The sequence below is a fragment of the Erpetoichthys calabaricus genome, chromosome 15 (genome assembly GCF_900747795.2).
Source record: "Erpetoichthys calabaricus chromosome 15, fErpCal1.3, whole genome shotgun sequence".
Lineage (NCBI taxonomy): Eukaryota > Metazoa > Chordata > Cladistia > Polypteriformes > Polypteridae > Erpetoichthys > Erpetoichthys calabaricus.
Window position 1 is genome coordinate 33,172,366 of NC_041408.2, and position 26,281 is coordinate 33,198,646.

The 26,281-nt window shown below is 37.6% G+C and overlaps 1 protein-coding gene across 1 annotated transcript in view; it reads left to right on the forward strand.

Moving 5' to 3' along the window:
- The window catches only part of LOC114666148 (actin-related protein 2-B), an 80,494-nt gene that overhangs the window by 11,711 nt on the left and 42,502 nt on the right, over window positions 1-26,281 (forward strand). Inside the window, exons 2-3 of the mRNA XM_028820893.2 lie at window positions 5,329-5,439; window positions 18,560-18,775. Of these exons, the coding sequence (XP_028676726.2) occupies window positions 5,329-5,439; window positions 18,560-18,775 (327 nt within the window). The remainder of the gene's footprint in view (window positions 1-5,328; window positions 5,440-18,559; window positions 18,776-26,281) is intronic.

The window sequence follows — 26,281 nt, forward strand, 5'->3', positions numbered from 1 at the left end:
TTTTCTTTGGTATAAGTAAATACATAATTAATTTAATTAAAATACAGTAAAATGTACGAGTACTCACCAATGATGAATGATATTGATGATGATGATGAAGTAGCTGTGCAGTACGATGCAGAGGATTTAAAACTCCTCGGGTGGCGCCTCTTCTTCAGGCGCTTCAGAAGGAGTCGTATCTTTGGACGGGTCTTCTTCTGGTGGGGTTTCGTGCTGGCTTTTCATTATAGGTTTCAGGAACATTGTGATGGGAAGTTGCTACTTTGTCTCCTGTAGCGAACTACTGGTACAATTTCCATTTTTTTTTCACTTACCAGTGTTTATGAATAGATAGATACTGTACAACTTTATAGTAGAATCAAATGAAAAATATGCTTTTAACCTGTTTTTTTTTTCTTAAGCTTAACCAAGCATGTTTTTATTAACACCCTCCTTTGAAAGGGAGTAGAGGAATTATAGTACAGTAGTCATAAATTAGCATATGTTGTTAATGAATTGTTCAATAAAAAAAGCATTTATTATTGATAAATATTGTTTCAGAAACCAAACTGATGATTTAACAGTGGAAAATTGCCAATAATATATTGTGCATCTGTTTAAGTAACCTGTGTCTTGTAAATGTTGACTTGTAAGAGGAAGTGAGATATCTCTGGAAACCACAGGGCTATTTGTGAGAAAACCATATTTTATACATGATGCTCAACTTTTAACTTGTATTTGACAAAGAATAAAATAGATTCTGCTCATAATGAAGAGGGCACTAACATCTTTACACACTATTCTTAGCATTATGTGGTAAATCACCATAAATCTTATTTGAAAAGTATTTTGAAGATTTTTTATTATTATTATTAGGCTCATAAATATATCTAAGAAATTCTTCACATTTCATCTGATCAGTTTGTAGGCAGTTACATTGTTGATTGAAGGAGTTTTTATATGTCTGCTTTATTCGGTGTTTTATTTAATGTATTGTACTTAGTAAGAATCGTTCACATTTAGTTACTGTTTCCGCTGAATGCTCAGGTTAAGACAAGTTTCTGTCATTCCTCAACTCATTCAAGGGTGTAATTTTCTTGAGATGCATTACTCTATTGCCTTTACATGTTTCATGATATTCTTTTTCAAAATATACAGCTTTTTACTGTAAAGTGTGTGTATATGTACTGTATATATACAGTGTCTGTCTGTGTGTGTGTGTGTGTTTGTGTGTGTATATATATGTGTATATATGTGTGTGTATATAGTTAACAAAGGTGATGTAAAGTTGACTGATTCAAAGATAAAAACCTCTTAAAAATCTTGATTTTTCCATTTGCATCAAAACCTAAAGTGAATACTGCCTCAGTATACAGTGGATATTATTAAATGTCTACCTGCAAAAAAAAAAATTACTAATTAAACTGTGCTTTTTTTATCAAGAGGACTCCCTCTGCTCTTCTAATCATGCTCGATTGTTGAAAGGTGGAAAATGCCACTTTCTTCAATTGCTATCTGTGGGTTGTCAATGAACTTAAATAGGTAAAATTGGTCCCCATGGCCACTAAGTTTGAGAAATGCTTAAGGACACTGCTGTTACGCAAGCAGTGTACTGTCAATACTTACATGCTTATCTTAAGTAAATCTGGAAGATTCCACCAGGTGGCAGTGTGAGAAATCATCACAGTGAGAAAAACACTGTTCTGTTTCACTGTGTTAAGAGTTGAGAGAAGAAATATATTAAATAAAAATTCCTTGCATTCTGATGTTGTGAAGATGAGTTATTAAAAAACAAAAAACAAAAAAAAAAAAACAAAACTGCAGTAGCAGATGGTATGTGAGACCTTTATTATGACAGAGAATATGTGATGCTTGTATTGCCCATGTGAGAAATAGATGGAGGAGAAAAAAGCACCATGAGTACATTTCGCATATCAGCATTTAAGTTTGATGCTTTGCTTCATCTCATCAAGCCATTCGTCAAACATTGAAGCACGCAGATTTCCTGTTGGAGCGTCATTGCAACTTGCCTTCACATGTTGATAGTAAACAACAATGCTAACATCGCATACCAAAACTTGAACACACACCCCACCCATATTTTTGCTGGTACTACAACACACACGTGGTTCGTGTTAATTTCTGATGATATGCTCAAAAGATGTGTGAAAAAAATGCTGAGAATGTGTGGCAGCCATGATGCATGCGCGTGCATATTCTGAATGTGAAGAAAGGCTGTAATCCGTTGCGACAGTAGAATTGGTATCCCAAATTAGTTGAGGGGAAAAATAAATGCAGCAGTCGCTACATGGCGCTTTTACAGATGCTCATGTTTTAAACTTTTTGAGCTCTGATGAAATATTATTTGAAATTACAATTAGTTACATTTCTTTTGTTTTTCTAATTGAACCTCTGGTATGTTCATTGTCACACTGTGCCGGTAGTGGGATTTGAACCCACAACTTTAGGGTCTAAAGTCCTACATCCAAACCCTTATACCACAGTGCCTGCCAATAATAGAAATTAGTTTAAAAAAAATAAAAAAAAAATAAAAAAAAAGTATTCTATAAGAAAGTTACTTATTTAGTTACATAGTACTTCTTAAGCATTTGATTTGGCAATTGCTCAATAACTGACGCCCATTGTCTTATGACATTTTGTAACGTAGCTAGCATTTGAATAAAATGTGCCAAATTTTATTCTTGAATTGTACAGCTTCACTCTCAACACATGTTGGCACCATAAGGCCTCCCTACTGAAAACTCATGGTACTTGTTGCATCTGTTCTTGGAGTGCACTTTACTCATAAAGTCATTCACAGTTTCTGTTTCATACTAAAATATTTTTAACTACACCACGTTCCAGTTTTATGGGTTCTGGTGTCTCCTCTCTTATTGGACTTCTGTTTCCTTCAGCTGTAGTAAAAGTACTCCTGATTTGGTATAAAACTTAGAAACTGAACATTGGCTATTAACACTAGAATTACCAGAGCCAATGAAAAAACTTGTAAATCTGGCCCACCTTAAATCCCATCGCACCTCTCCGTCAGCGTCTTTTGTCTTCTAAACGTGTTGATTAACAAAAGCAGCAAGCAGCTTGCTATACCATCCCCACCACCACCTCAGAACGGGCAAGAAGTTCTCCCAGTTCCTGTCTTGATTGATTATCTGAGAGTGAGCTGCCCAGAATTGTAAGGGGAAATAATTTAATGTGTGTTTTTTGTGTCTACAACAATCTGTGTAAACACATCGTTAAAACAGAAATGTTGTCCATGTTTTAGTAATAAATAACAAAATGTAGACATGAACTGTATAATGTGTGAAGACTGAAGTCCAAATATCAAATTAACACTTTCACAAAAGGTGCCAATACAGTACGATAGCCTCAGTGATGTAGTGGTAATATCTGTGGTTGTAAGTTCGAGACCGGCTGCCTGGCAAACTTACCGTTTTGAGTAGTGAGCTACTCTTGTGTGTTTTTATTGTACAGTATAATATTAACAACATTTCATTTGTGTCTGTAACAGCCAGTATAAATTTTATAGTACTTGTAAAAGCGTTTTTTTTTTTTTTTTTTTCCCACTTTTCTTCTCTGTCACGATCACGATACAGCATCTCCCCTCCCCAGATCTGACAGGGTTACTTTTTTTCTGAAACTGGGAATAACTGTAGATGTGAGTGGTGTTTTGAGGCAATGGAACTGGAAATTCTCTGATCTGGAGGGGTAAAAGCTGACACACAAACACTGGTTAATCTGCCTTCTTCGTATGTCACTGCCACTTGAATATTTTTTTTAATTCAGTTTTATTGAGTGCTCCTGCTCACGCTGAATTAGTATGCACTTTATGGTTCATGACGTCAAAGCCGAACTGATAAAAAAAAAAAATAGGTATATATGATATTTGGAATAACTCATTTTATGACCGGCATAGTACATTTCGGAAAACATTGTGGCACTGATGCAACATTATTCATATTATTCATATTCAATTGCATAACATCTTGTGGTTGTAATCAGTGACTGCGGGTTTTTTTTTTTTTTTCTTCTTTTCGATCTTGCCAGTGTCCACTTTTGGGAGCACGTTACTGTTTCTTTTGTACTCCAGGACATGCAGAGGAAAGAAAAGTACAGAGAGGTCAGTTCCGCGCTAGAGGCAATCATCAGATTCAAATGTTAACCGCTCCCACACACCCAAGGGCCGTCCTTCCTACATTTACGACATGTGTACCTGTTGCAATGTGCACACTTCTCTCTGTGCTGTGGTTACTATTACACTTAAGGGGCTGGGGCAGCGGCAGTCTTGGAATAGAAGCTTGTCGATGTTGCATCCTCTTTTGCTTTATCCATCGCCTTTTCTTTGTAAGAAGTGACAACGAAGCTCGTTTGCAAGGTGAGCAAAGAACACTCTTCTTTTCTCAGCGGCCCCCATGCATGCCTTGTACAGTACATGTGTGGTGTTCGCCACCAAGTCAAGAGTGTTAATGCACACGGCAACCAGCCTCCTGCGTGCTCCTTCTCGCACTGAATAAGCTGACGCCTTCTGGTGCACGATGTCAACGCAGCACTGAAAAAAAGAGAGAGACAAATATATGTGACACTTTGGTACTATTCAGGTCATAAAATGATTTCTTCAATCAGAAAACATAGTCACACTAATGCAATATTATTTGAAACCAAACAGCGTTATTCCCAGTTTCAAATAAAAAGTAGCTCACTCCCAGATAATCAATCAAGGCATGAGCTGGGAGAACTTTGTGCATGTTCTGTGGCGGTGGGGGGGATGGTATAGCAGGCTGCGTGCTGCTTATCTTTATCGGCACAATTGTAAGACAAAAGACGCTGACGGGGTTGGCGTGAAGGGATTTAAGGTGGGCCGGATTTACAAGTTTTTTCGCTGGCTATGGTAATTTTAGTGTTAAGCAGATATCACTAGGCTTTTATTTCTCTCTCTCTCTCTCTCTCTCTCGTGATGGTGAAATTAAAGGTTATATCCCCTGTTATGCTTGTAACAGAATGTGCATGTAAATGTATTTACTGATAAAACATATGTCACAGTTGTAGCATTACCTCACAGCAAAAGGAGACTAGGTTTAGATTGTGTCTTGCCTTTTCTGTATGTAATTTTATCATTTCTATTTTGTGTATAAGTTCTGTATAGAATAATGCTAATGGAATGTTTTAGTTTTCAATATTCACTTGTTTTCACATTTTAATTTGTTTTTGAGACCTCTTTAACTAGATTATGCATCTTAATTGAAAGTGATTTAAAGCAGATGGTATTGTTATAAGGAAATTAACTAACTAGTATTTGTTTTTTTTTGTTTTTTTTTTTTTTTTTGCATTATACAGTTTGTAAAATGTGGTTATGCTGGCTCCAACTTCCCAGAGCACATATTTCCAGCCTTGGTAGGGAGGCCAATCATTAGATCTACTGCCAAAGTGGGAAACATAGAAATCAAGGTAATGGCTTTTTTTAAATGTACAACATTGTTACTTAAATATAAGTTTAAACACTTTAATTTATAAAGTGTTTTATTGCTTATATCTCACTGCCTATAAAATGGTGTAATTTCTAAAGTATCATACACCTTTAATTTGCATTAACTGCTAAAGTCTTGATAGGTGAATTATAAAAGTCTTTTCTATAAGCAGCAATTTATCAATAGTAACAGAAAAGTTACTTGTTGGCATTTTAAAATGTAACTGAAACAGTAATTTTACTAATTAATCAATGTTTGGTCTTCACAGGTCCTAATGTTTTTGTATATATTAGTAAAGTTCCTGTGCAAAGTGTAAAAGTCTAATCTGTCTCTATATTTTTATATGAAATGTTGGTAAGAGAGCTCTATTAAAGGGAGTGCTTTTTTACTTTATGCATAGTTCATGAATTTGTCTCTGGTTGAATCCATATTTGTGTGTTTTTTGTGTATCATTATATTAATTTTTTGTTTACTCCCTGCTTTTTATGTTACTTTTGTTTTGGGCAGAATAAAAATTTTTGTAATTAATCCATTACCATGTATAACCAGCGTATTCTCTAATCTTGGTAATGTATACTTAACTTTTAGGTTCCGGGTAGTCCTGAGGGACCAAACATGATTCTTGAGTAATACATGGTCAGGGGGACAACTTGCTAAATATTTGAAGTGAATAGCGACAAAATCCGCCACTGAAAAGGCTTAGCCACAGAGTTTCTTCTAAATATCCACCCCCAATTTCCCCCAAAAAATAAAAAAATAAATAAAAATATATATACAGTATATATAATTGACTATTAAGCTGAGAGAAAATAAAATATTAAATTGCTGTTCTCCATTCTAAAGCTTGGTAACACAAGGTAACTGAAGCTTAATGCCTAAATTATGACCATGAATGTGGTGACAGAAGAGAATACATTAGTGATCAAAATTAGAGAGTGAATTATATTTTTGTAATTTACAAAGTCACTGCTTATCTGAGTTGAATGTTATCTCAATATGAATAGAAGGAGACCTATTGTAATCATATTTCATCAGTGAAGACTATCCAACATCACAAAATAAACAATTTATAAACAACATAACTGCAGAAGTTTGGTAACTTAAATTAGTGAACAAGTTGTACTAGTTAACCGCTGGTTCTAATCTGCTCATGTCTTGAAATACCAGGCAATACCAGCTGATTAGTCAATATTGACAGGTATTGTGGAATATGGTGAGCTGCTCTAGGGTAACTGAAATACTGTGAGATTGTTCAGGTGAAGGCTGGTGTGATGACCCACTCAGCCATTGGTAGAGCAGTTGGTTGTTCCAGGAGCATAATTTCTTGAATACTGAAGCTGTACAAAGAATCCAAGTCCTGAAAAAAAGGCTGTTCGCCCTTGTAAGACAAATGCATAAAAATTGGGATGATATGGAGACAGTCTGTGGGGATTGGTTTAACATCACCGCAGCAATTGCTTGCCAATTTATTGCTGAACAGGTCAAGAATTTGTCTCGACATACGGGGTCTAGCCAACTAAGAGAATTGGGACTAAAGGCTCACTTTGTAGTGACCAAGCCTCTCATCCCCAAGAAGAATAAAAAAAAAACCACACTAGCCTTTACTGAGGAGTATGTTATGTGGACTAAGTAGAACTGGACCAACATTCGTTTCAGTGACGAAAGCAAATTTAATTTAGTTGGTTTTAGGTTGGAAAACATTTGGTGTCTGAAAAGTAGCATTGGATATTTGGGTCCATAATAATGTTCATTGAAGATTAAATGTTGAGCATCCTTAATTTAATATTTGAAATTTGGAGCTAAAACATTTAAAATAAGCTTGGTTAATAATTTGTAATATTTTAATGGTAGTGTAACATAGTGCTGCAGTGCTTAGGATTGATACCTCATAGGTCTAGAGTCGGTCTTGGCTACTGGGTACATGCAGTTTGGTCATTGCCTGAAAATCTATTTAGGGTTTTTCTTTTCTTTTTTCCTTCTTTCTCTTCACTGTAGGCAACATAGATTAACCAAGCATACTAGGGTAATTCGAAACCCTAAATTGGCTCTGTATTAGTAAGTGTAACTCTGTATTTATTGTGCCCCCCAATGTGTTGGCTGATTAACGTGCTGGCTTAGATCAAGAGAGTGCAGGAGTTTCATGGATTCTTTTGCCTTCGAGTCACACTGATTATCGATATGAAAAAGTTGCCAACCATTACGAACCTGTCATAGTTTAGTTATTATAATTGACACTAAGTCTGAGAATTCCTCAAAGAAAGATGTATTATATTTAGGTCTGTACACAGACAATACTAGAGACCGAGAAACTCCTTGAATAACAACGACAAGATACTCAAAAAACGCAAACATACCAAAGCCAACATCTTTACACTTTAACAGACTCAAATAAATATTGGCTAAACTGACGCCTTTCTTGACTTGGCAAACTGCATGAGTAAAGCTGTAATTTGGAGGTGCATGAAAAGCTGTCTTGTTGGTAAACACTCTTAACATTTTAATAAGGGCAATTTTAAGGTCTTGGTAGAGCAGAGCTGAACTGGTGGAGCGTTACAGCTGTTCAAAATGGTGATTCGTATTAATACTGCTTTGTGCAGATTTTATTTAAACTACCAGCAAGCCCACGATTCTCGTAAATCCAAGAATGGGAATCACTTTCTGTTCCCTCCGATACTTGGTGGGATGAAATATCATGGAGGGTGGGTGCGTCCTGGGAAAGTTCATTTAATTAAATAAACATATTTGTACTAAAGCGGTTTCTTTTTGGAGCTGTGACTCAGTTGTAGGCGCCTTCGTTTATTGTTTTTAGCCATGCAGTCTCGTTTTTGTGTTTCTATGGCTGTGTCGTCTGCGAGACGTCGTCTGCTGATGGCGGCGGATTCGCGTGCTGAAATGGCCATGGCGGCGGATCCGGGCATGGAGGGCTACATTACTAAACGAACGTGGTATATGCGGTGGTGTGGGCGGTCGCGTTCAGGCGGCTGTACAACCTGGCATGCACGCTTTACCTCAGGTTTAGTTTACAGGTCGTAGCCATGGTAAAGTTTTCATTTAATTAAATAAACATATTTGTACTAAAGAAGTTTCTTTGACTGGGCACCTTCGTTCATTCGTTTTATCCATGCTGGCTCGTTTACAGGTCGTAGCCATACAGGCTTGTGTTTGTATTTAGTTGAGCTCTTTCAATGTGGAGCCATGACGTCTTTGCCTATGCGGTCTCGTCTTTGTTGTTCTGTGGCTGTGTCGTTAGGTAGAAGTTGTTTACAGTTAGGAAGCATACTCCAACCTATACACACTGACTGGTGGCACAGTGGATTATTCGTTTTGGATCTGTGCCTCTCTTGCATGTAGTGTTTCAGAAACGCGTTGTAGGCGCCTTTGAGCTCTGTGTTGTTGGAGCCGTAGCATACTCCAACCTATACACACTGACTGGTGGCACAGTGGATTATTTGTTTTGGATCTGTGCCTCTCTTGCATGTAGTGTTTCAGAAACGAGTTGTAGGCGCCTTTGAGCTCTGTGTTGTTGGAGCCGTGACTCCTTTGCATCTGCTGTTTCAGAGGCGCGTTGTAGGCGCCTTCGTTCATTTTGTTTATCCATACGGGCTCGTTTTTGTATTTCCGTTACTTGAGGTGTTTCGTTTTGGAGCCGTGACTTCTTCGCTTGTGGTGTTTGTGAAGCGCGTGGTAGGTGCCTCCGTTTATTGTTTGTATCGCGTTTGACTGTGGGTTGTGGTGTTTGGGCGGTGTTTGGGCGCCACCTACTGACTCTGGGAAGTCATTGCGTTTGACTCTGGGGCGCCGCGGCGCACTGCGCATGCGTATCGGTGCATCCGTGCATAAATTAAAACTGTGGTTTAGTAATATAGATAGTCTGTTAATAGTTTTAATACAGTCCACATCTAGAGGTGAAATGTTAATTAAATTATTTGCATTTTTGCCACATTGTCTAGATTTTTTTTTTTACTTAGACTGAGGTTGGTTATTCTGCTATTAATGCAGTGCACATTTGAGGAAGAGCTTGCTATAGAGTTATCATTTCCTAGCAAGGCATTATGGAAAGGATTTGGATTAAAAGTAAATAGTCAAGAGAGACGAATTACCTTACAGATGTTTTTGGAGAGGACCCGGGTGCCGAATCTATTAGGATTCCGACAATCTCGCCTGAAGAAACGTGGCCTCTCCCAGAAGAGATCCCAATTGTCCACAAACGCGATGTTTTGTCCCTTGCAGAAGCCTTTCAATCTGTTGTTTAATGCCAGCAGACGACTGTAGTATTCATTCGATCTTCTAGCCAATTGGTAAGAGACCCAAAATGAAGATTCTCACAGCCAGGGTCCTCTCCTTCATGGCATTAATAAGCACTTTGAAATCCGCCTTAATCTCTGACTGTTTATATTGCACGTTGTTTACCCCAGCTTATATTACGATGGTCCCCACAGCCCATTTCATGTGCCTCTCGAAGACTGTCGGCACTCTTCGCATAACATCTCGTGCATGAGCACCGGGATAGCAAGAAACAAAAGATTTCTGTTTAGCGCAAGAAATATCAAGGTTTTATACAATAGAAACTCCAATAACAAATACATTACCTGGGGTTGCTGACACGGTGGGGGAGCAGAGAGGGCTGAACCAGTTCTGGATGGAGATGCTTGCCTGGGCTAATGGAGGTAATCTAGCCTTAAACCCCCATCTGTTAACTGAAAAAGGCAGATTCCTTCATCATCGCTCCAAAGGGGTGTGGGGGTAAATCTTGCTTGACCCTGGAAGTTGCCAAATCGCAATGAGCTGTGAAAGTTTCAGCTGTCGGGGAGGACTCTTTCAGCAGGTGAGCCTTCAGTTCCCTCGGGTGCCTCCATCTGGAAAGGAGTTGCTGAGTCTGGTTCTCAAGGGTCCAGAGTTCTTCAACAACACACTGCATATCACCATCGGCCATTGTCCACATTCACTTTCGCTTTGTGTCCTAGGAAAGAGAGAACATATACAGTCATGGCCGAAATTATCGGCACCCCTGGAATTTTCCCAGAAAATGCACCATTTCTCCCAGAAAATTATTGCAATTACAAATGTTATTGTATATACATGTTTATTTCCTTTATGTGCATTGGAACAACACAAAAAAACAGAAAAAAAGCCAAATCTGACATAATGTCACACAGAACTCCAAAAATGGGCCGGACAAAATTATTGGCACCCTTTCAAAATTGTGGGTAAATGGTTTTATTTCAAGTGTATGATGCTCATTTGTACTCACCTGTGGCAAGAAACGATATAGCAATATAGCAATCACACCTGAAGCCAGTTAAAATGGAGAAAAGTTGACTCAACCTTTCTGTTGTGTCCGAGTGTGCCACACTAAGCATGGAGAACAAAAAGAAGAGCAGAGAATTGTCTGAGGACTTGAGAACAAAAATTGTGGAAAAATATCAACAATCTCAGGGCTACAAGTCCATCTCCAGAGATCTTCGTGTTCCTTTGTCCACTGTGCGCAACATAATCAAGAAGTTCACAACACATGGCACTGTAGCTAATCTCCCTGGACGTGGACGGAAGAGAAAAATTGATAAAAGACTGCAACGAAGGATAGTCCGAATGGTAGATAAACAACCCCAATCAACTTCAAAACATATTCAAGCTGTTCTGCAGACTCAGGGTGCAACAGTGTCAGCTCGAACTATCTGTCGACATCTGAACGAAATGAAACGCTATGGCAGGAGAGCCAGGAGGACCCCACTGCTGACACAGAAACATAAAAAAGCCAGACTGGAATTTGCCAAAATGTACTTGAGGAAGCCAAAATCCTTCTGGGCGAACGTCTTGTGGACAGATGAGACCAAGGTAGAGCTTTTTGGTAAAGCTCATCATTCTACCGTTTACAGAAAACGGAATGAGGCCTACGAAGAAAAGAACACAGTACCTACAGTCAAACATGGTGGAGGTTCTAAGATGTTTTGGGGATGTTTCGCTGCCTCTGGCACTGGATGCCTTGACTGTGTGCAAGGCATCATGAAATCTGAAGACTACCAAAAGATATTGGGGCACAATGTAGGGCCCAGTGTCAGAAAGCTGGGTCTGTGTCAGAGGTCATGGGTGTTCCAGCAGGACAATGACCCCAAACATGCCTCTAAAAGCACTCAGAAATGGTTGAAGACAAAGCGCTGGAGAGTTCTGAAGTGGCCAGCAATGAGTCTGGATCTAAATCCGATTGAACACTTATGGAGAGATCTCAAAATTGCTGTTGGGAGAAGGCGCCCTTCAAATCTGAGAAACCTTGAGCAGTTTGCAAAAGAAGAGTGGTCGGAAATTCCAGTTGAGAGGTGTAACAAGCTTGTTGATGGTTATAGGAAGCACTTGATTTCAGTTATTTTTTCCAAAGGGCGTGCAACCAAATATTAAGTAGAGGGTGCCAATAATTTTGTCCAGCCCGGTTTTTGAGTTTTGTGTGAAATTATGTCAGCTTTGGCTTTTTTTCTGTTTTTTTGTGTTGTTCCAATGCACATAAAGGAGATAAACATGTATATACCAAAACATTTGTAATTGCAACAATTTTCTGGGAGAAATGGCGCATTTTCAAGGAAAATTCCAGGGGTGCTGATAATTTCGGCCATGACTGTAAATATATACATTTAATCCAGAGTTATGAAAGAAAGTAAAGGTTATTCCAGTGCTGAAAAAAGTCTTTAACCTTTTTTTATCCTCCGTGGTAAGTACTTTTTCATTTTACTGGTGTATCCTAAAGCATCCCTTCATTAACACGACAAATGTGTTTATTGTATATGTTATGACGTGTGAGTCACTGTCTTGTACCCCAGAACACAAGGCTGAGTCTCAGTACTTTAGGAAAACCAGCTTTATTCAACTTGAAACAGGAACAACAGGGTTATTTATTGCAGCGGGAGCTACAACTCTCCTATACACAGACCCAGCAAACGGGCATAGTTGGGGCTTACTGTTCCCTGCATTTATAATGTCCCCTACATCACCTGTCTGTGACAGCTGTGTATAGCACAATCTTGATCGACTTGTAGTTGTTTCCACATCACTCTGATGCTGCACTGCGAACCTGTGGTTGCCTTAGCAACAGGCAAGCAGTCCTCCACAAGCACGCTTTGGCATGCCATCCAATTGGGGGGGGGGGGGGGTTCTTAGAGTGCAGAAACCTCACAGTAGCTATGTAAGTTATATTCTATAAGGTTTCAGTCTGAACTTCATTTTACAAAATGGATGGTGTAAAATTTTGCTATCTTTGCCATAAATCTTCTTATCTAATACGCTACCGTGGCTGTCCGTTTGTCTGTCCAGGATTTTAAATCCCCTGTAGCTGGCAGACTGTTTGACCTACACATATGGTACACATATACTACGTGACTTCTATTGTCCGATTTCGGGGTGATGATTTTTATTACTCATTTTATTTTTATTTTATTGTAGAATCAACTCTCGGCAGTTGGGCGGCTGTGCAGCGCGTGCGTACGGGTGCAGTTCTCATCTCTACCACCTTCACCGTCACTTCCTCTAACTCTTCATAACTTAAATCATTCTTGAGGCAGATTGAACACTTAAGTACCAGCTTAACTGAAAAATTAAGACAAACGTACTAAGTAATTGCAACACAAAAACTGACATAATCAGTTTTAACATGACAAGATGCAGATGAAAGAAGAGAAGAAGTGGGCCACTAGAGTGGAGAAAACGAGCTGCTCAGGAAGCAGCAAGTGCATCAACCCCTGAGCAAACAAATGCTAAATGTACAGCGAAACTAAGTCAAGTGTATTCACTGCACGTTATTGTGCAGTCCGTCGTTAGTGGTTAATAATAATCTGGAAAATGTTGCAGAGGAAAGAAATTAAGAATTTTAATATCCTGACATTATATACTCAAATTTAATTTTATGCCTTGCATACAGTGCCCTCCATAATGTTTGGGTCAAAAGCACATATTTCCATGGTTTACCCCCGACCCACAGTTTAATCACATTTGAATTGTTTGATTTATAATTTTAAAGAGCCCATTACAGACTTTATTTGCTCACGTTTTAGTCTCCCCGTGTAGAAGTGACAATGACATGGTTTCGCAATTTCAGGGCACCATAATGTTTGGGACAATTGGTGACACAGGTGTTTGTGATTACTGAGGTGTGTTGCATTGCATTATTAGTGCAGCTGTAAGATACCTAGGCTTGCTTCTACATCAGACTACCATTTGAAGTCTGTAGTTGCCATTGTTCAACATGAGGATAAAAGCTGTGTCAGTGAAAGTCAAAGAAACCATTATGAGTTTGAAAACCAAGAACAAGACCATTAGAGACGTTGGTAATACCTTATGTTTACCTAAATCAACTGTCCAGAATATCATTAAGGGTATGGTATTTTCACAGGAGTGTGTTTTACAGTTAACATTTATTTAACCTGTTGATATATTATCAAAATTTAACACTAATAATTGGCATGCAGTTTCACTTGAACCTTACCAGTACATTTTCATAATCCTCTTTCAGTCTCGCTCACTCTTGATTTGACTTCCTCTTTATGAACAGAGGAGGTGCCAGACAAATTGTAGAGGAGGAAGCAGAGTATTTGAAAGGTTAGCATATTTTATGTACTGAAAATTTAAAAGCTGCTGGATGTATCAGAAAAAGCAAGTTATAATTTTTTTTTTTAACTGCCTGAATCATTAGAAGTTTAATAAGCTCAGCTTATGGGCTGAAAAAAATACAGCTTCATACAGTATTTTTGCAGATATCTGCCTGTATGAACTTTGAGAGCATGACTGCAACAGTATACTGTTTTAAAAAATAAAATAGTTATCAAATTTAGTTATAAAAATCAAATACCCTAGAATGTGTTATTAATGCGCAAGTGAGTGGGTCATTCTAATGCACTATTTGCCAATTTGGTGAAGATCAAAGAATTTGTTTTAGCAAGTTCCTGTCAGTCATGGTGGTTTTGAGTGTACAGTAATCCCTCCTCCATCGCGGGGGTTGCGTTCCAAAGCCACCCGCGAAATAAGAAAATCCGCGAAGTAGAAACCATATGTTTATATGGTTATTTTTATATTGTCATGCTCGGGTCACAGATTTGCACAGAAACACAGGAGGTTGTAGAGAGACAGGAACGTTATTCAAACACTGCAAACAAACATTTGTCTCTTTTTCAAAAGTTTAAACTGTGCTCCGTGACAAGACAGAGATGACAGTTCCATCTCACAATTAAAAGAATGCAAACATATCTTCCTCTTCAAAGGAGTGCGTGTCAGGAGCAGTGACTGTCAACAGAGAGAGAGAGAAAAGCAAACAAATCAATAGGGCTGTTTGGCTTTTAAGTATGCGAAGCACCGCGGCACAAAGCTGTTGAAGGCGGCAGCTCACACCCCCTCCGTCAGGAGCAGAGAAAGAGAGAGAGAGAGAGAGACAGAGTTTGTTTTTCAATCAAAAATCAATACGTGCCCTTCAAGCTTTTAAGTATGTAAAGCACCGTGCAGCATGTCGTTTCAGGAAGCAGCTGCACAAAAGATAGCAACGTGAAGATAATCTTTCAGCATTTTTAGACGAGCGTCTGTATCGTCTAGGTGTGCGAACAGCCCCCCTGCTCAATCCCCATACGTCAGGATCAGAGAAAGTCAGCGCAAGAGAGACAGAGAAAAGTACGTTGGGTAGCTTCTCAGCCATCTGCCAATAGCGTCCCTTGTATGAAATCAACTGGGCAAACCAACTGAGGAAGCATGTACCAGAAATTAAAAGACCCATTGTCCTCAGAAATCCGCGAACCAGCAAAAAATCCGCGATATATATTTAAATATGCTTACATATAAAATCCGCGATAGAGTGAAGCCACGAAAGGCGAAGCGCGATATAGCGAGGGATCACTGTATAACATATTAATGGTGCTTTGCTTTTAACAATTTCAACATTTTGGACAAGTGGAGAGCTAATATATGCCGATTTATAGGCACCCTGATATATCTGTCAGATCCCAATCTTGAGTAAGGAAAGAGAGAACCAATTCAGCAGCAAAATGACTGTGGCAAATCAAACAAGATCAGTTACATCAACTGCAATAAACATGTCCTATTAAATGTGCTCTTTAGTTTTTAAAAACAATGTAAAACTGGCAAAGTAAGGTGAAGTTGAAGTTGCACTGAGATGAAGAAGTTTTAAAATGCCTTTTCCTTATTGGTAGTGCACAGTCAATGCAGAAAAAATGAATTACATGAATAAAAAATGAAAACATCTGCATGAGCATTGTGAAAGCAGCTTTGTGTACTTTTAAAATTTTGGTTGAGGACAAACTGACTTTGATACAGATATTCAGACAAATTGATTAGTTTGCAAATGACAACACAGAAACTCTGCTTCTGGGGATCACAGAGGTGGCATAATGTGTCTGTACATTTATCAAAGACAAACTAAGTGGAAGTTTGTAAGTGTAATAGCCTCACCTTTATAGAACATGTGCTCTTTGAATATTAATCTACTCAGTGTTAGATAGTCCATACTATTATAAGATTTAGATTGTGAACTTAATCAGGTCTTTGCTGTAGTAGTTTTGTTCCACTGCATGAAGATAAAATGATTTGTGAAAGCATACAAAAACCTGAAACCAAATCCGCTAACTCATTCAGAATTTTAATAAGCAAATTCAGGTTTAGCTGTGTTGGTGTTACCACACTTCCATTTCTAAATTAATATTAATACTAGAGGGATAACTTTATTTATTGCTAACTACTAAGTGACATTGAGTCTGCCTTTTAAAGATGAGTATGAATTTGCTTACTGTTCAAACAAAAGTGTAGAGGACACATTGTTTTCTTACACAATCTGCTGTTTTTATGATTAGTAGAATAATGCGCTATTTCTTGATTTTTCTTCAGTGTTTGATACTATTAAATTTCACATAATGAGTGGGAAATTTAACAATATTTAAATCCATATATGCCATTATGAATTCAAAATGTTTGATTAAATTGTTACAATATTTAGTGTAGTGAAAACTTCAAGAGGTCATTCATTCAAACATCAGATACTCCTCAAGGTTGTGCTTTGATGTTCTTGCAAGCAATTTCATGTTTCATAGGTAGGAATGTTTTATTCTGAAGCTTATCTGAAAATAGATATATAATATAGTGCCTTTTTTGATTTATAATATTGCTGCCTTTGTCATGTAACATTTTCTTACAAATATTAACATTACCTCCTAGATTAATTTGGTACCCATTGTAAATGACTTGGTTTATATTTAAAAAAAAAAAAAAAAAAAAAAAGTTCTTAAAAATGCTTGTAGTAAATTGGTAAAATTTCTTTCAAGAGTAGAAATAATAATAAGATAGAAATTGATTGACCACATGGTTAATTTAATCAACACTTCTAGCTTAGAATATCTGTTTTCCAGCAGGGATTTTACAACAAGTTAGGGGTTTTTTTTCCTTTTGCTTTTAGTACTTTTCTGGAGTGAATTTCACTCAAGCTTTTTTCCCTGTCCCTTTGCTTCTCTCTTCTTCGTTCTTGACCTGTTGAAGTAGAATAACAAAAAAATGGTAAGTGAGGTTAAGTGTGTGCTGTGTCTGTTTCTTCCACCACATGCTTGGCTATAGGAAAGGTTTGCTGTGCTTGATTTCCTTCCACTGCCTCTTTACTTTGCTGCAGTTTTCTAAATCTTTTTTTTTTCTGGTTTGTTTTTTGCTTTTATTTGCTTGGTTAAAGAATTTAATTCTTCATAACTTATTTCTGTTTTAGTTAACTTACATTAAATGCAGGAGTGATCTGCAGTTTATTATAAACTTTAAAGTGACATTAAATTATTTTTATTTTACAAACTACTGGATTGCAATTAAATATTTAAAGGTGCCATTCAATTTAATTTCTGTTTTATGGTTTGTAACATTAACTTCAAATCACATATACCTTGCGTATTTTGACCCATAACTACAGAAGGTAGTAGAGGGATATATGGTATGTGTAAGGGAAAAGTAAAATAAGAGACAGAAAAAAATGGACTTGACTATATTAGTTACCAAAGACGACCCCCGTTCAGTTTTCTTTAAACCAGTGATTTATACACAGTATTTACATGCATTATGGTATGCTTTCCATAATTATTTACACCTTCTGTTTGTCTTGTGCATTTTTCCTTTTTGCTCGTTATGCAACATTAGGAACATAATATGCAAGATGCTTTCTGCATGCCAACTGATGGTGCTTTGACTTAAGTTAGTGCAGCATTCAAATTTAAAGCATGGTATTTTACTCATAATTATAATTACACACAAAATCTTGCATATACAGTATTGCTTTGAGGTTGGGCTAGAAGTAGATTTCAACTATAGAACTGTTATAGAATTGAAATAATTGAGAATGCATGGTGGTCATGTCAGCATGAAGTTTTTGATTTTTTTTTCTTAATTTATTAATTATATAGGGATTGTTACTTCCCCACTTTGAAATCCTACTGTTTGTAGAATAAAAGGATCCTTGAAATATTTGTTGTTGCACATTTCTGTTTTACGTCAAGTTTATTATCAACTGTGTCAGGTTGTCTTTATTATTGCAATCTCTAAGCATTAATGGTAAAAGCATTATACTGCTGGTGTTCAAGATTTTAATTTTTTATTCTTGAATTATTTGTTGTTAGCAAATGTCTATTCGTTTTTTTTTAACCTGTACACTTTTTGTTCTAGAGTAATTCTTTTGCAAGAAAAAGAGTTTGCACTATGCTGTTTTAAAGGATCTTTTAAGTGTATCGAATGTGTTTCAAAATTACTTTTAAAACATTTTTTTATGAATTATTGTTAAGTTTAATTTGTTAGACATACATTTTGTAGTATTTGGACATCAAAGTATATAAGAAACAATGAATAGAGTGCTACAAAATCCCTCTGACTGACTTGAATTTTATTTTAACAATTAATCATTAAAAGATTGACAATTATGTTTTGATTTGTTGCAGCTGTTTGGACCACTTATAGCATGGTGTTTTACACTGATTCACTGTTTCCCATTTACTCCAGCTTTTAACTTTTGAAGTTTGTTTCTTTCATCTTACAATATTGTGAAGTTTAAACATGAAGAAAATGTTCTGCTTTTAAATTAGTTTCCAATACCTCTTTAGGATCTGATGGTGGGAGATGAAGCCAGTGAGTTACGCTCAATGCTGGAAGTGAATTATCCTATGGAAAATGGTATTGTCAGAAACTGGGATGACATGAAGCACTTGTGGGATTATACCTTTGGTCCCGAAAAACTCAACATTGACTCCAGAAATTGTAAAATCCTGCTTACAGAGCCGCCAATGAACCCTACAAAAAACAGGGAAAAGATCATTGAGGTAAGCATAAAACAAATAACCTAACTTCGAGTGATACAAGGTCACACAATGAAGTACAGCAGGTATAAAGCACATGAGGCTGGGCGAAACTCAATTTCATTTTTAATTAATAAGCCTCTAATGTTTGAGAATACTGATTAACATACAGTGCAATCAAAGGTATCCTCACTTAAGCAACACTGGTGTATATATAGCCATTTATGCTTTTTAGAAGGCGAGGGGAAAATATCCACCAAAAAAGAAAGTACACGCAATCTTCTTCCTAATATGTGAGATGTGACAGAAAAGACCAAGTGTGATCCTCATGGATAATAAAAAGGTAGCAAAAGTCAAATACAGACACAGCAAGCTATTTTATAATAACCATAATGTATTCTTGCCAGGTTTAGAAAAAAATCTTGATAATTTTTCCAATTTGAAAAACACAATCACATTCATGTTGAACTATGAAAGATAATTGGAAGAAGCCTAAACTAAGACAAGTCTTCATGCAAGCAATATAGTGTAGAAAATTAAAATAGAATTTCTCTTAAGTAATGTTCCATCTGGTTTTACCCCAAATATTGCTGGCTGAATGTTCTAAAAGTTTTTTACTTCTGTCTAGACAAGAACAGGCCATTCAGCCCAACAAAGCTCTCCTGTTCTATCATTTTAATTCTTCAAGTTTAGTTTTAAAAGTCCTAATGTCTGCCACACTACTACAACTATGTGCCTGTGTTCTTGATGAAGTCATTCTAAAATTACAGTCTTGATCCACTGTACTAGTTACCTTTCCCTTTATAATCTTGAACATTCGAGTCATAATTTAATATATAATTATATATAATTTTGAACATTTCATCACCTCCTTTAATCTTTCCTCATAATTCATACCCTGTAGCCTTGGAATCAGTCTAGTTGCTCTTCTCTGGACTTTTTCCATTGCTGCTATGCCCGTTTCATATCCTGGAGACCAAAACTGCACACAGTACTCCAGATGAGGCCTCACCAATGCATTATAAATCCGAGCATAACCTCCTTGGACTTGGACTTTACACCTTGTGCTATAAAAACCTAACATTCTGTTAGCCTTCTTAATGATTTCTGAACACTGTCTGGCAGGTAATAGTGTGGACTCCTAAATCCATCTCATAAGGTGTACTTTCGATTTTCAGACCTCCCATGGTGTACTGTATTCAAAAATAGCATTTTTACTTCTTGCATGTAATACTTTACTTTTGCTTACATTAAATTTCATCTTCAACAAATCTACCCAAGCTTGCATGCTGTCCAATTCCTTCTAGAATGATTCAGTGGATACTAGATTATCTGCCAATACACTTGGCTTGGTATCATCTGCAAACTTAACCAGCTTGTTGCTTCTATTCCTATCCAAATCACAATTAAAAATAGTAGTGACTCAAGTACTGACCCTGGAACACCACTTGTAACATCATCCAATTCTAATAGGGCTCCTTGAATCTTAAGCCTCTGCTTCCTTTGAGACAATTTTGCATCCATCTACAAACACTGCTTTTAGTTTGATGGTTCTCTTTGATCATGTCATTTTTTTGCTTCCTCATAGAATTTCAGCATGTTGGTAAAACATAACTTCCTTCTTCGGAGTCCATGATGACTTTTAAGTAAAACACCTGTTCTTGTCAAGTGTTGTTCAGTCTTTCTTTTAATTTACCTGTGATGCCCATTAGGCTTACTGGCATATAGAAGCTTGGAATCGCACAGTCACCCTTTTTATATAATGGGATAATATTTTCCAGTCCTTCAGAATTTCCCCAGTATGCAGTGACTTCCTAGAAATAATGCGTCAGTTATTTATGTATGCACTTTTGCTAACCTCCTTAACTCTTTTAGGGCTAATTTTTTTTTTGTTTCTTTTCTCCCAGGGCTGAATATTTTTCCAAAAACTAACATTTTTTAAAAAAGAACACAAAGCAATTGTTTAACATATCAAATCAACAAAAAATATTTACTTTTGACAAATGTTACTGTCTTGCATGTTGTATGAGCCTGCATACTCTATGATTTCACATACATATCACATACATTTTACACAGCAAAGTCTGATCTCGCTCAAAGCAGCCAATTTCAGTCATTGCCACATTGCACTCCTTACAATATGTGTTGCTTTGGTGCCTATTTTTCAATTGTCTGTTGCTGCATTTTCTCACATATATTGTTAGTGTGTACTGTAGAGAGACAAGTCACCCATTTGCCATCGTGCCATGCCACTGCCACCAAGTTTTCTGCCTGCATGAAAACCGTATTGTCACCTCTTCATCTTCTGAAACTTTATGTATGGCATTATAGCCTGGCTCACCCCATGGGATTTGCTTCTGTTTATTACAGAAGTGAATAAAACTTTGCAGCAGCACGTACCTAAGCCACCAGGGGACAAAACACGTTTGGACCAATGCTCCCTGAAGTTATATCACCAGTTCTGTCCCATCTCTATTTGTAATGCCACAGCATGCTTCATCTCGTCTTTCGTTGTGGATTTCCACTTTGAAAAACGAGAATGCGATGCAAACGCAGCCCGCGATTCAAAAAAAATCTCTGCCTACCTGTTTGTCTCGTCTGACAGTAGCTGAAAAGCAGCATCAGGAGAGAGCAGCCTGAAGTACAGCAGCTGGTGATCTGTCGTGTCCAACAGCAAGCCATGCCGTCTTGTAAACTCCGGTAGCCAGATCGGCTCTCAACGGATCCCATGCGAACCTTGCCGTAGATGCATCGGCTGCGCGAAGGCACTCAACTGGCAGCAGATCCGCTGGCGCGGCATCGGCTGGTGTCTGATCAGCTGATGCCTGCTTCTCACTCTCTTGCTCGATCTCCTGATCACTGCCAATAAAATCCGATTCTGAAAAATCAAGAGTCCGACTCCGCAATAATGCGCAAAACATTGTCTGCCGAGTGTTTTCTTTTCTGCACTTGCTTCGCTGCCTTTTCACATGTCGGTACCATCTTGCCTTTGTTTACATTTCGCAACTCACGCACACGCAAGGTTTAGTTGCCGAGTCAACGAGTCTAGCATTCCTCCAAGCACAGAGGGAATGCCTGTGACGTGACAGTGAGATTTGTCACCATTAACAGCTGATTGTCGCCCCCTATCCCTGGATGTCGACTTTTGTCGACATTAGCCTTCAACCCCTCTTGTCGACAAAAGTCGACATCCGCCCTAAAAGAGTTAAGAACTCAAGGATAAACACAGTATTGTCTGGTCCTGGTAATTTGTTTGATTCAGTTATTTCCTCACAATTATAGTATATATTCGTTTGCTACACACAATCGTGTTCTAAAGTGACATGTGTATATGTATGTATATACAGGTCAAATTCCGTTACAATGAAATTTTCATTACAATGAAGTATTTTTATGGTCCTGACAGTTTCCCCATATGACAGTCTATAGAAATCTCGTTACTGTGACATACTGTACATTCGGCAGATACTTTCATTCAGGCATTTCAAGGTCTTTTGGGCACTTCATTGTAATGAATCATCCACAGAGCAGTTAGTTCCGTGGTCACAGCTCAGTTGTGCACAAAGATCCCCGAATAGAAACATTATAAATTTTTTCTCTTTCTTCGAACTTTCCTCAAAGTGTTTTTTGATGTCTTTGTGTTCTGTGGTTTTCAGTGAAACCTTTTGCTTATTGCTCGTCAACATTTGAAAAACATCCATTGGAATTTAACTCATTGTCACCCTCTTATAGAAATGGAAGACACAGAAAAACGGCAACAATTCACATTAGAAAAAAAAAGTTTAAAATTTTGCGGCTCTTGATTTCGGCAAAAAGAAAAAAGACGTTTCCAGTGAATTTTGAAATTTCACCAGCGACGGGGCCTCGGCACAAACGTATGCGAACTGCTGCATTTGAAGATGTTGAAAAAGCAATTTTTATGTGGTTCCACTTATTCAAGAAAAAGCAAAGTCACTGTTGTGAGGTTTCTTTTGGGACCTCCCCAAAAGGGACGACACACCGAAGAGCTTCCTGAAGCACGATCACCATGTCTGAGGAAGACTGTTTATCCGTTGCCGGGGCAACAGCAGGCTTACACTGCTGCAGTGGCTTGCCGCCAAAGCAACTCTGAAAAGATCTTGATGGGTGATGCAAGGAACATTATAAATACAGGGAGCAGTATTACTTGGCCACTAACCTGCTCATGACACTGCCTGATTGCAGTGTCGGTGTATAGGAGAGTGGTAGATCCTGCTACAATAAATAACCATGCTGTCCCTGTTTCAAGCTGAAAAAAAGCCTGTTTTGCTAAAGTACTGAGTCTTAGCCTTGTGTTTTGGGGAGGAAGACAGGGACTTCTAGCATGACTGCAATCTTTTCAGATTTGCTTCCACTGCAGCTCTGGGAGCCTGTGGTTGCTCCGCCCTGGCAATGGACAAACAATCTTCTGCAGATGCAGCAATTGCACTTAGGGACGCACTTTGGCATGACCTTCCCTTTGTGGTGGGGTGGGGGGAGGGTTAGGGGGTCCCAAAAGAGTCCAGTAACCTCACAATGTGAAGAAGAAGAAAAGGAAGATTCTGCTTATGATTGATAACTGTACTGCCCACAGCATGCTTCCACATTTAGATAATGTTTGTGTTGAATTCCTCCTACCCAATTGCACAGCAGTGCTTCAGCCATTGAATTTGGGCATTATTCACACCCTGAAAGTGTATTATCACAAGGAAATGCTGAGAAAAATTCTCACCAGCATAACTTGTAGACCGGAGAAGATGAAAATTAACGTGAAAGAAGCTATTGAAATGATTACAAACGCCTGGACGCAAGTTAAAAGAGCACTATAGCGACAAATACAGAATCTCATTACAATGAAATACTTTTTTACGTCCATTGCACTTCGTTGTTACAAAATTTGACCTGTATGTTAAAAATAAAATACAAAGTTGACTGACTTACTGAGTTGCTCATCAACAAAAATGTTATTTCCTCTTTAGTTGAAAAGCTGAAATTTGGCAGGTGATGCATCAAGGGCACTCGGTATCCAATAAAAAAGGGTGTTTCGATACATCCTGTACAACTAAGATATGAAATACCACAAAAGTGCTTTGTCTAATTTAACTGAAATTTGGAGACATACTAGAAAGAAAGAAATTAGTTAGCCCGTTTTTTTAACTTTTGCATTTGTCAATATTTGCTGATGGTAATGTTGTAGTAGTGTGTGTGTGTGTGTGTGTGTGTAAGTACGAAAGGCTAAACTCGTAGATAATGAGTTTAGCAAGTTGCGTCCTTGGATGCACACAGTACTTATTCAGTCAGCTTCTTTTTTTTAATCCTCACGATGCCGCATTAAATGTATACAAATTTGATAGGAGTTAGTATTGGTTCACCCCCATGGATTTTCAAGCAGAAATAGGCATATACTTCAGACAACATGGTGGATGATGAAGGTCCTTAGTGGTACATGCAATATTGCAGAAAACTGGTTGTTATGCTCCAGTTTGCAAAGCAGAATACCCAGTAAAGTGCCGGTATAGCCTACTGGCCCACTTCAAGCCACACGTACAATAAAAGCCAGAAGTGACAACACGGCTTGGTCAGTTTAAATGCTTCGACAGTAAAGGTGTCTCCTGCAGACAGAACATAGATGAGGTAGACATTGTACTTAGGACATTGTTTTCTTTTCTGTACAGTGTATATTGCATTCCATTCACTGCTTATGCCACATAAATATGCAGCCAGCAAACGTCAATGCTGTGTGTAATAAGTTAAGGTAAACCACGGTTTACTGCAAATGCTTTTGATCTAAACCCCCCAAACCTTTGAAACAGTACAAGATTACTGATACAAGCATTACATTCAAGTCACATTGAAGCTACCATTTTTGCAAGATGTGCTTACTGGTGCAATTATATGCATTTCCAAAATTCCCATTATTTCTGCTAATTACTTTTTCCAGTTTGAAAGAATTCAGTTTCCTGTAAAGCCATGGTCAGTTGCTAGGAAAAGTAAAAATTAATATAGGGCAGGAATGGCCAGTTATACCTAGCATATTCCAGATTAAGGCACTCCAGTGAACTAATATTATCATTCTCTGGTTTTTAATAAATAATTTGCCCAGTCTTGTGCTTTATAATGGTCCTAAATGGTACGAGTTCTCATGTGATGAAAGCCTGAAATATGCTAATTTTTAAAGCCAAAACTGTTGGATATTGACTCGTGTCTTGTGATTACACACACATTGCAAAACAACATTTCATTTTATGAAGGATAAAAAGCAGTAAGCAACCATTGTTGTAAGATTTAATCATTTTAGAAGGAGACCATCTGTGTGCCACACTTTGCGAAGTTTATTTCCCGAGTGGCAGTGTGGCAGCCTTCAAGTTGAGAGGAGTAAATTCACCCCAAAGTTATCGGCAAGCACTGTTATTAACAGTGATAGTTGATGCCGAGATGAAAATTGCTGTCTCAGTCTTGTAGACAACTAGACAATACTTGCTATGTTCTTTCATTATACATAAGCTTTTTTTTCTTTACTTCACAAAGATGCACCTGCTACCACTGGACTGTGAAAGGACACGTGTGCTTCAGTGACGGAGAAAATGAAGTAGGCATGTAGTTCTAAATTAAGTCTGCATGTTCTCTCTATGTATTTATGGATTATTCCATTTATTACTCCACCATCTCCAAGATCATGGATTTAAAGAAAAAAAAAACATTAACTGGTTTGTGGCGTTTCGTCTGCTATATTGCACACTCGGCTCTTTTCAGTTTTTTTGTGTGTGTGTATGCAGAAGGCATGTCACAAATAATTTGGTTCGGCTCTTTTGAAAATCGTAAGGTTTTCATTATAAATAGAACGCTGTAGAATCCATTTAGTTCAGATATATTATGTGTATTATGTTGTCATAACTCCATTCAAGAATGCCACAACAAGCACATAAATAAGCAAGAAATGTATGCTTACCTTAAAAAAAAAAAAAAAAAAAAAGCTAAAGAATCTAACAGTGGATAAAATTATTTTTAGTTTCCTTACATTATCACAACAGTGCCTCATAACTGTGTTCTTAACTCGAAGACTTCGCTACTTTAAAACAAATGTATTTCATAAGTTTTCGGGCTTTTTCATTCACTTTAGAACCTAGTACTCTAAAACCTCATTGTAAACTGCAAGAAAAACCATATTTTTAATTTAATTAAAAAAGCTTCACTTTAGAGAGGTTTCGTGTGACATGATTGTGAAGAAAATGCTTCAATTTAAAAAATACAGAACTTATCCTTTAATATAAGTAAGCTCACAATTATTAAATGTCTGTCTAAATAAAATGTAATTTACATGCTGAATATGTCTGCTTAAAAATCAAACCAGGGTCTTACAAATAATCTACACTGTTGCACAGTGGGTAGCATTGCTGATTACCACTGTAGTCCTCACGGTTTAAATAGAGAGAGGGGTCACCTTGTTTATGCTTCTCAGCATGTCTGGGGAACTCTTCTCCGCACACTTCACTTTCCCCCCACTACATTTACATTACATTTACATTTACATCA